The sequence below is a fragment of the Salmo salar genome, chromosome 03 (genome assembly GCF_965601325.2).
Source record: "Salmo salar chromosome 03, fSalSal1, whole genome shotgun sequence".
Classification (NCBI taxonomy): domain Eukaryota; kingdom Metazoa; phylum Chordata; class Actinopteri; order Salmoniformes; family Salmonidae; genus Salmo; species Salmo salar.
In genome coordinates, this window is record NC_138293.1 from 11,689,860 (window position 1) to 11,700,860 (window position 11,001).

An 11,001-nucleotide genomic window follows, 5' to 3' on the forward strand; every position below is an offset into this window, starting at 1 on the left:
ATATTGATTTCCTTATACTTTATTGCCTCTAATGAGAATACTCATGTTTTCAGTTTGTGACAAACATTTTAAATTAGGTCACAACAATTAATTTCCAGTCATAGGATTTAAAATAACGTAATTGTAACTGGAATATATATATATATATATAATTTGACAGAAAAGCATAAAACAGACAAACTATTACTGTACATTGTTTTCCTCTAACGATTCCTCTGAATAATTAGTGAAATGTCACTGAAGTTTGCCAGAGCTAACATATTATTACACAGATGAGGGAAAATATATAACTTGTTTCCATCACCATCTCTTGCATACTATGTTGTTGCAAACCAAATGTCCCTGTGGGAAAATTCTATTAAGTTCTACTCTACATTACTCTGCTCTATCCAATTCTATTGAATCTCTCAGAGGGTCTAATCACAGCCCTGCTGCCTGCTGGCAACCATCCGACTAACATCAATGTTGCTGCTTGTGAAGATCTCCCTGGCTTTGTCGACGGTGGCAGCGGGGAGCGTGCGTGTGCGGCCCAGGATCCAGGCAAAGTCCATGTGGAACAGACGCAGGACATCGGTGCAGGAATAGATCAGCGCTGAGTTCTCATAGTCAGTGGAGAGGATCCAGTAAGGAGAGTAGGGCAGGACTGTTAGAGACACAGAGATGAGAAACAAACACATGAAGGCAAGACGCACAGGATCACATTACGTTTATTCCACTGATTATAACGTGATTGCAGTCGTGATGACTTCTTCAAACTGCAGGAAATGTAATTATCTCAAATGATGTCAAGATCAACAAAGTGGGATGAGATGGGCTAACAGGTCCAACTCATGACATCTCCTGACTTTCAAAAACAACCCCTACCATTTGAACTCTGTGGTGAGTGATCTCTACTGCTCAGTTTGTCCTTAAAGGCTAGCATCGTTTTTGTTGACCAATGAATGTAATTTGTTAGCTGGGAAGTCTACACACATGTTTAGTAGGGCACACTGTAGCAAAACATTTAGCAATGGAAAACAAACAAACAAAATCTCATTGGACAATTTCATGTAGTAGCTACCTCCCTGTTTTATATATACACTAGATGAGACAGGCCGCTGTTTCGAAGCCGCCGTGCCTCCATCTTGGAACTCCCCCACCGCTGTAAAAAAGACTTTAGAAGCTATAGAAAGTAATTTATTAATGTCTACATTCGTTTTTGCCATGTTTATTCAATATTTATGTTCATGTTTATGCATATTTTTTATAATATTATGTGAGCATGAAAATAAAAATATAAAAATATATAATAATATATATTTTTGCAAGTTCTAATGTTACCTTCCCCACTGCAACCCAAAAAATACATACAATTCTGTCCTTGAAACATTTTATTGAAATACTGTAGAATTCCTTTGAACGACTGTTCCTTCTGGGGAGTGCCAATATGATGGCCGGTGGCTTCAAAGCCTCTCATTGGCCAATACAAAGCATCAGCAATTCAGGGTTTATTCCATTTCAAACAGTTTTCTCCCTACTGAACACGACCCTGGTTACACTTGTAAGAAGAAAAGGATTGGCTTAAACCAGAATAGACTGGAGCTCTTGAGGACCGGAGCTGGGCAGTGGTACTCCTGCCCTAGATGAGGTGTAGGACAAGTTCAGGCAGTACCTCCCTATTTAATGCAGTTTCTCCCTACTGAACACAACCCTGGTTGCCCTGCTCTACTGTAGTTATGGTGTAACAGCTGATCATAACACTCACCGTAAGAGTAGCTGATGCCTAACTTGGCTGGGTTCTTCAAGTCCTCTGTGACTCCTGTCCCCTCGATAGTCCTTAGCTCTCCCTTTCTGTCAAAGGTCACCAAAAGGTCAAAAGCATGAGATTCATATCAAAGGATTTCAACAGAAAGAACTGTACAGCAACTGAAATGATCTGCATGTCAACTGAAATTAGCTGATTTTAACTGAAATGAAATGTGCCACAACTGAAATAAACTGCATGGCTCACTACTTTGAATTTGCAAACAACATTGTTCATGATAAAAGTGTATGTAATCAAAAGGTGTATCTAGGGTTGAAAAATTCCTGTAACTTTCCCAATATTGCCTGGTTTTCCCAGAAGTATTACGAAATAAGCAGGAAATCTGAAATCTTCCAACCAGGATTTTTAGAAAACTGGAGAATTTAAATTACCTGAATTTTTCAATCCTAGGTGTACGTAATCTACTCACAATATTTCAGAGCTGACCACTCTAATGGTCTGATCAGCCTTCATGGAGAAGTTGGTCTCGATGCACTTCCCCTTCTCAAACTGGGCAGGCAGTTTGGCGATTTCAAACCATCTACCCATGAACTAGAACCATGGGTAAATAAACACATACACATTCCAAATTCTCAAAACCTCCAACTTAACATGTTGTTGTGCTTGTTGGTTCTTTCTGTGATAAAATGCTATACAAGTTATTTAAATAAATGATTATTATCATGAACATATCACAGTGAATGTCATTCTAAATCTACCTGTCTTACAAGATGAACACTAAACACTACATTAGTCATGGTCTCTTCATTTTCTGATTGACTGGCCATTCATGATTGGCAGTACAGTAGGTAAATGATCTTTGTCGATTGGTCAGGCAGGGGGTTAGTACCTTTTTCATGCTGAAGGCGGGCTGGACGGCTGGTTCCGGACAAGGCCCCCAGTGGGGAACTTGGGCACTGACGAGGGGCAGGAGGAGGAGAGGCAAGAGGAGGGCAAACAATGGCGTCATGGTCACAGGGGCAGCCGTCACCTGAAAATAATTACTATCAATCAACAGAGAAAACAAAGCTTTAAAAAAAGTACATTTTCTGAGGGACAACAGAGAGGAAGAGGCGAAGCGAGAGGTTTACTCCGCCCAAAATCTGTTCACGAAAATAAGTCCACGAAGTGAGGAACTTTTGTATGGAGGAGGTTAATGAGAGTGTAGAATTTGGTCAACAAAATGTTTTATCCTAATTTGCAACATGAGGCTTATTTGATCTAAAATAAGTTTCTTAATGGTTAGGTTGTTACAAATCACAGGCAGCCGGTGGCACCTTAAATGGGGAGAACGGGCTGGAACGGAATCAATGGAACGGCATCCAACACACATCAAGCATATGGTTTTCATGTGTTTGATACCATTCCATTTACTCCATTCCAGACATTATTATGAGCCGTTCTCCCCTATGCGGCCTCCTGAGTTTAGAAATGCACTGATATAAGTGGACGCACTTGGATTTTTGGCAACTTTTGAGTTGTGCCTGTTGCCATAGAGATATCTAGTTTTAGCATGGACATTTGAGTTGAGGGCTTCCACCATTTTAAAATAGTAAACTGGGTGGAGATTCCTATGAGTTTGGTGCGATCAGTCAATGAAGAAGAAAATTAACTACATTGTAAAATGGAGATAGCCTCAATAGTGCTTCCCATGCGGTCACAGATCTATAATGGCACAGATACAAAGATGAATTCTTTATCTACAGTACCTCTAGGGCCTGTTGTTCACATGTGTATCTGCCCTCTCATTGGCTAGAATGGTCCCACCTGATCTTGCCTCCTCCCACCTGCCTTCCATATTTGATGACATGCATTTCCATTGTTGGAGCGGTCACTTGACTATCTTGTCAATATAATAGAACATTTTTGGGGACAAGAAGTCAGTTCAGGAATAGGCATAATTGGTGAAACTGGCCTTAGATGTTGTTGTTGTCCATTTTACAAATAGAAAAATGGTTAAAGAGAGCAAACCACAGGATATTCCATCTCAAGTGTTTTTTCATTGTCGATTCAAATAGTAAATGGAGAAAAGGAGGACAGATGACGCATCGGCCATCATTTCCTCAAATGCAAAATATTAACATATAATATCTCTATCTGTCATAAACGCAAAACATACAGTATCTCTGATATCTGTCTTAAAATGGCTGACAAATGTCACTCACACTTTCTCCTAATTAGTCACATTTTCAAGACAGAAAAAAAAGATTCTTTACAAAGAAAAAATAAAATCAATATAAATGTGTTTCAGCATCAACCATGTAACACACATCAATCATTGGGTTATTTTAAGTTCACTGCTATTTGTAAATAGACAGCTATATAGAGATCAGATTTGTTTCATTTCCCAGTCCCTGCTGTTGGTCTCTTCGTCTCAGATGACAAAGATATTCAGCAAACTCTACCTTATTTCTCTTGCTATGGTACCAACCAAATTCTACCGTTCATTTGAACTCCCCAAACAAGTTTTCTAATTTGAACATTGATAGAGTTCATTCATTCGAAACATTTATCTTTATATGAAATCCCATACAACAGCAAAAAGCACATCTTACCTCTTTCTCTCTGGTCAGGATATCTGGTCAATTCAGGTTGTGTATTTATAAGAGAAGCTTCTCTCTCCTGGGTCACGCCACACTGAAGTCTCTGTCATGAATGAACGTCTTTGTAGCACCCGAGGGCTTATTTCTGACATAAAGTAAACAATTAGCAAACTGGAGTCATGGGGACATACCAGAATAAAATTTATAAAACAATCTGGCAGGATGGCATAGGATGGAATAGATGGACTGGGATGGAATAGGATAGACTGGGATGGAATAGGATAGACTGAGATGGAATAGGATAGACTGGAATGGAATGGGATGGAATAGGATGGACTGGGATGGAATAGGATGGACTGGGATGGAATAGGATGGACTGGGATGGAATAGGATGGACTGGGATGGAATGGGATGGAATAGGATAGACTGGGATGGAATAGGATGGAATAGATGGAATGGGAAGGAATAGGATGGACTGGGATGGAATAGGATGGACTGGAATGGAATAGGATGGAATCGGATGGACTGGGATGGAATAGGATGGACTGGGATGGACAGCACTCTCTGGGACATTGTCGTGAAATATTAATGTCACACTTGGGGAAGATATCCAGGACCTTTATTTCTTTCTTCTTACTTAAATTCTGTTGTCTGTTCTTTTTTGTTGTTGTTGTATGGTTCACTGGGAAATGTTTGAGTAGCACTCTATTTAGCAGTGCAGACATGACTAGGTATTTACTAAGCAATTTGTTCTAACAAGCTCAGTCCACACAGTCATATTTGTTATTTAAACAAGACTTTGGAGGATGTCAAACTTTAATATAAGATGTAAGCTATGATTTTCAGGTGTGAATCAGAAAGAGTAACAAACACACAAATCTTTGCATGCAGGCATTTAATAAAATGACTTTTAAAGCATCATTCCACCCCAGTAGGGACCAGGGTGTAGCTGTCATAGTCAGTGGACAGCACCCAGTAGGGACCAGGGTGTAGCTGTCATAGTCAGTGGACAGCACCCAGTAGGGACCAGGGTGTAGCTGTCATAGTCAGTGGACAGCACCCAGTAGGGACCAGGGTGTAGCTGTCATAGTCGGTGGACAGCACCCAGTAGGGACCAGGGTGTAGCTGTCATAGTCGGTGGACAGCACCCAGTAGGGACCAGGGTGTTGCTGTCATAGTCGGTGGACAGCACCCAGTAGGGACCAGGGTGTAGCTGTCATAGTCGGTGGACAGCACCCAGTAGGGACCAGGGTGTAGCTGTCATAGTCGGTGGACAGCACCCAGTAGGGACCAGGGTGTAGCTGTCATAGTCGGTGGACAGCACCCAGTAGGGACCAGGGTGTAGCTGTCATAGTCGGTGGACAGCACCCAGTAGGGACCAGGGTGTAGCTGTCATAGTCAGTGGACAGCACCCAGTAGGGACCAGGGTGTAGCTGTCATAGTCAGTGGACAGCACCCAGTAGGGACCAGGGTGTAGCTGTCATAGTCGGTGGACAGCACCCAGTAGGGACCAGGGTGTAGCTGTCATAGTCGGTGGACAGCACCCAGTAGGGACCAGGGTGTAGCTGTCATAGTCGGTGGACAGCACCCAGTAGGGACCAGGGTGTAGCTGTCATAGTCGGTGGACAGCACCCAGTAGGGATCAGGGTGTAGCTGTCATAGTCGGTGGACAGCACCCAGTAGGGACCAGGGTGTAGCTGTCATAGTCGGTGGACAGCACCCAGTAGGGACCAGGGTGTAGCTGTCATAGTCGGTGGACAGCACCCAGTAGGGACCAGGGTGTAGCTGTCATAGTCGGTGGACAGCACCCAGTAGGGACCAGGGTGTAGCTGTCATAGTCGGTGGACAGCACCCAGTAGGGACCAGGGTGTAGCTGTCATAGTCGGTGGACAGCACCCAGTAGGGACCAGGGTGTAGCTGTCATAGTCGGTGGACAGCACCCAGTAGGGACCAGGGTGTAGCTGTCATAGTCGGTGGACAGCACCCAGTAGGGACCAGGGTGTAGCTGTCATAGTCGGTGGACAGCACCCAGTAGGGACCAGGGTGTAGCTGTCATAGTCGGTGGACAGCACCCAGTAGGGACCAGGGTGTAGCTGTCATAGTCGGTGGACAGCACCCAGTAGGGACCAGGGTGTAGCTGTCATAGTCGGTGGACAGCACCCAGTAGGGACCAGGGTGTAGCTGTCATAGTCAGTGGACAGCACCCAGTAGGGACCAGGGTGTAGCTGTCATAGTCAGTGGACAGCACCCAGTAGGGACCAGGGTGTAGCTGTCATAGTCAGTGGACAGCACCCAGTAGGGACCAGGGTGTAGCTGTCATAGTCAGTGGACAGCACCCAGTAGGGACCAGGGTGTAGCTGTCATAGTCAGTGGACAGCACCCAGTAGGGCCCAGGGTGTAGCTGTCATAGTCGGTGGACAGCACCCAGTAGGGACCAGGGTGTAGCTGTCATAGTCGGTGGACAGCACCCAGTAGGGACCAGGGTGTAGCTGTCATAGTCGGTGGACAGCACCCAGTAGGGACCAGGGTGTAGCTGTCATAGTCAGTGGACAGCACCCAGTAGGGACCAGGGTGTAGCGCAATACCCTCTGTAGTGCCTTGCGGTCGGAGGCCGAGCAGTTGCCATACCAGGCAGTGATGCAACCAGTCAGGATGCTCTCGATGTTGCAGCTGTAGAACCTTTTGAGGATCTGAGGACCCATGCCAAATCTTTTCAGTCTCCTGAGGGGGAATAGGTTTTGTCTTGCCCTCTTCACGACTGTCTTGGTGTGCTTGGACCATGTTAGATTGTTGGTGATGTGGACACCAAGGAACTTGAAGCTCTCAACCTGCTCCACTGCAGCCCCGTTGATGAGAATGGGGGCGTGCTCGGTCATTTTTTTCCTGTAGTCCACAATCAGCTCCTTTGTCTTGATCACATTGAGGGAAAGGTTGTTGTCCTGGCACCACACGGTCAGGTCTCTGACCTCCTCCCTATGGTCTGTCTCGTCGTTGTCAGGGATCAGGCCTACCACTGTTGTGTCATCGGCAAACTTAATGATGGTGTTGGAATCGTGCCTGGCCGTGCTGTCATGAGTGAACAGGGAGTACATGGATACCTCACCATATGATGAACTGAGGAACATCTGGCCTTAACTAACATAACTAATTACTGTCAAATGTATGTTGATTCATATCAGTAGTATTGGCAAGTACTGGGAAATCATAATTAGTCATACTTTATTTTATTGTCGCTTATTTGCATAGTTTATGTGATTTTCTAAAAAAACTAAAACTTTTCATACAAAGTATTCGTTTTGAGACAGTAGACAATATAAATACACCAAGTATTCAGATAACTTCACTGATAATAATTGACTAATAATTGAACTCAAACCCAACCAACATTTAGTATGAAGCTCCTATACGGTACCTGTAATCACACAGCTCCACTGTGTAATGTGAAACATGTGTCAGTTACATGGATGTAGAACTTGCATAATTATGATTGACAGCCTTATACAACCACTAGACTGTCACGTGCTATCCTAAAGGGTGGCAGAACCCAGTGTGTAAGACAGCTGTGTACACACTCGGGGGGGGGGGGGGGGGGGGGGGGGGGGGGGGGGTCCGCTGTGTGAACGTGTTTGATAAAGGGGCGAAGGTAATCCCATCCTGGGACACTAGCTCCTGTTGATGGGCTCCAGGGGTCACGTCCTTACCGTTTACGTAAATGGCAAATAATGCAATGTCATTCACTGGTTTAAGCAGGTAAGTCATTGAGAACACATTCTCTTTAAAAACCTTTTACATCTAGACGTTCCGCTAGCGGAACACCTGCTCCAATATCCAATGATGGGCGTGGCGCGAAATACAAACTCCTCAAAATTCCGAAAACTTCAATTTTTCAAACATATGACTATTTTACACCATTTTAAAGACAAGACTCTCCTTTATCTAACCACACTGTCCGATTTCAAAAAGGCTTTACAACGAAAGCAAAACATTAGATTATGTCAGGAGAGTACCCAGTCAGAAATAATCACACCCATTTTTCAAGCTAGCATATAATGTCACAAAAACCAAAACCACAGCTAAATGCAGCACTAACCTTTGATGATCTTCATCAGATGACACTCCTAGGACATTATGTTATACAATACATGCATGTTTTGTTCAATCAAGTTCATATTTATATAAAAAAACAGCTTTTTACATTAGCATGTGACGTTCAGAACTAGCATTCCCACCGAACACTTCCGGTGAATTTACTAAATTACTCACGATAAACGTTCACAAAAAAACATAACAATTATTTTAAGAATTATAGATACAGAACTCCTTTATGCAATCGCGGTGTCCGATTTTAAAATAGCTTTTCGGTGAAAGCACATTTTGCAATATTCTGAGTAGATAGCCCTGCCATCACAGGCTAGCTATTTTGACACCCACCAAGTTTGGTACTCACCAAACTCAGATTTACTATAAGAAAAATTGGATTACCTTTGCTGTTCTTCGTCAGAATGCACTCCCAGGACTTCTACTTCAACAACAAATGTTGGTTTGGTTCCAAATAATTCATAGTTATATCCAAATAGCGGCGTTTTGTTAGTGCGTTCAAGACACTAGCCGAAGGGTGACGCGCCGGCGCGTTTCGTGACAAAAAAATTCAAAATATTCCATTACCGTACTTCGAAGCATGTCAAACGCTGTTTAAAATCAATTTTTATGCGATTTTTCTCGTAAAATAGCGATAATATTCCGACCGGGAGTCGTTGTTTTCGTTCAAAGACTGAAAATGTAAAATGGCCTCTTCACGTGCACGCGTGCGCCCGTCTCATTGTTCTCAGATCGACCACTATCCAAATGCGCTACTGTTTTTCAGGCAGGGGCTGCAAAGTCATCATTCAACGTTCTGGCGCCTTCTGAGAGCCTTAGAAAGTGTCACGTTACAGCAGAGATCCTCTGTTTTGGATAGAGATGACAAAGAAGGGCCAAGAAATGGTCAGACAGGGTACTTCCTGTACAGAATCTTCTCAGGTTTTGGCTTGCCATTTGAGTTCTGTTATACTCACAGACACCATTCAAACAGTTTTAGAAACTTGAGTGTTTTCTATTCAAAGCTACTAATTATATGCATATTCTAGTTTCTGGGCAGGAGTAATAACCAGATTAAATCGGGTACGTTTTTTATCCGGCCGTGAAAATACTGCCCCCTATCCATAACAAGTCAACAATAACACCCTGACAACCGCTATTCCTCCGCACCTTTGACATTATGCCTTGTATCACATCCGGCCGTCATTGGGAGTCCCATAGGGCGGGCGGCTCTGGCGGCTCCTGACTGGCGGGCGGCTCTGGCGGCTCCTGACTGGCGGGCGGCTCTGGCGTCTTAGTCCTGGGAGGCGGCTCTGGCGTCTTAGTCCTGGGAGGTGGCACAGGACGGACCAGGATGGGGAGACCCACTGGAGGCCTAGTCCTGGGAGGTGGCACAGGATGGACCAGGATGGGGAGACCCACTGGAGACCTGGTCCGTGGAGCAGGCACAGGACTGACCAGGATGGGGAGACCCACTGGAGGCCTGGTCCTGGGAGGTGGCACAGGACGGACCAGGATGGGGAGACCCACTGGAGGCCTGGTCCGAGGAGGAGGCACAGGATAAACCGGGCTGTGGGGGAGCACTGGAGTTCTGGTACGGACGCTCTTTACCCACACTCCAGGCTGAATGCCCACTTTGGCCCGGCACGGGCGGAGAGCAGGCATTGGGCGAACTGGACCCTCCCAGCGCTCTGGAGACACAGTGCGCAACGCCGGCGCAGGAAAACCTGGACCGAGGAGGCCCACTGGAGACCAGACGCGCTGAGCTGGCACCATCCGCCCTGGCTCGATGCCTGCACTCGCATGGCACTTGCGGGGGGCTGGTATGTAGCGCACCGGGCTTTGAACGCGCACTGGGGACACCGTGCGCTCCACAGCATAACACGGTGTCTTACCAGTACCACGCTGCTTCCGGTAAGCACGGGGAGTTGGCTCAGGTCTACCGCCTGACTCCACCAATCTCCCCGTGTGCCCCCCCCCCATTTTTGGGGGGGGGCTGCCTCCCGTGTCCGTTGTGCTCCCTTTCCTCATACCAGCGCCTCTCAGCTCTCGCCGCCTCGATCTCCCACTGCGGGCGGCGATAATCCCCAGCTTGAGCCCATGGTCCTTTCCCGTCCAGGATTTCCTCCCAAGTCCACGACTCCAGATAGCTTTTCTTCTGGTGCCTCCTTGTGCTGCTCCTTCCTCCGCTGCTTGGTCCGTTGTTGGTGGGTAATTCTGTAAGGGCTGTCGTGAGAGAGAGTAGACCAAGGTGCAGCGGAGTTAGTGTTCATCATTGAATATTTAATAAAGAAAGAACACTATACAAACAAAACAAGAAAACTGATAGCCAAACACTCCTGTCAGGTGCAAACACTAACAGAAACAATTACCCACAAAACCCAAAGGAGAAACATGCTCCTTATGTGTGACTCCCAATCAGCAACAACGAGCTTCAGCTGTGCCTGATTGGGAGCCACACACACACGGCCCAAAACAAAGAAATACCAAAACATAGAAAAAGGAACATAGAACGCCCACCCAATGTAACACCCTGGCCTAACCAAAATAAAGAACAAAAACCCCTCTCTATGGCCAGGGCGTTACAGGGTAGGCCAT

The 11,001-nt window shown here is 45.5% G+C and overlaps 1 protein-coding gene across 1 annotated transcript; it reads right to left on the reverse strand.

Annotated features, from left to right (window-relative positions):
• Positions 1 to 3: 3 nt before the first annotated feature.
• On the reverse strand, positions 4 to 4,428 carry apoda.1 (apolipoprotein Da, duplicate 1). The gene is made up of 5 exons (XM_014189389.3): positions 4,339 to 4,428; positions 2,634 to 2,787; positions 2,214 to 2,335; positions 1,745 to 1,830; positions 4 to 643 (listed from the first exon to the last, which is right to left on the reverse strand). Exons 2-5 carry the CDS (start codon positions 2,751 to 2,753, stop codon positions 417 to 419), a joined length of 555 nt encoding a protein of 184 aa, XP_014044864.1. The 5' UTR covers positions 2,754 to 2,787; positions 4,339 to 4,428; the 3' UTR covers positions 4 to 416.
• Between the last annotated feature and the right edge of the window lie 6,573 nt (positions 4,429 to 11,001).

Bases quoted from the DNA above. Each gene is read 5' to 3' on its own strand.
- apoda.1 (XM_014189389.3), bottom strand. From the start codon at position 2,753: ATGACGCCATTGTTTGCCCTCCTCTTGCCTCTCCTCCTCCTGCCCCTC. The intron at 2,336-2,633 runs GTACTAACCCCC...CCATGGTTCTAG, and splicing joins CCGCCTTCAGCATGAAAAAG to TTCATGGGTAGATGGTTTGA. The intron at 644-1,744 runs GTGAGTGTTATG...TGTCTCTAACAG, and splicing joins AGGCATCAGCTACTCTTACG to TCCTGCCCTACTCTCCTTAC.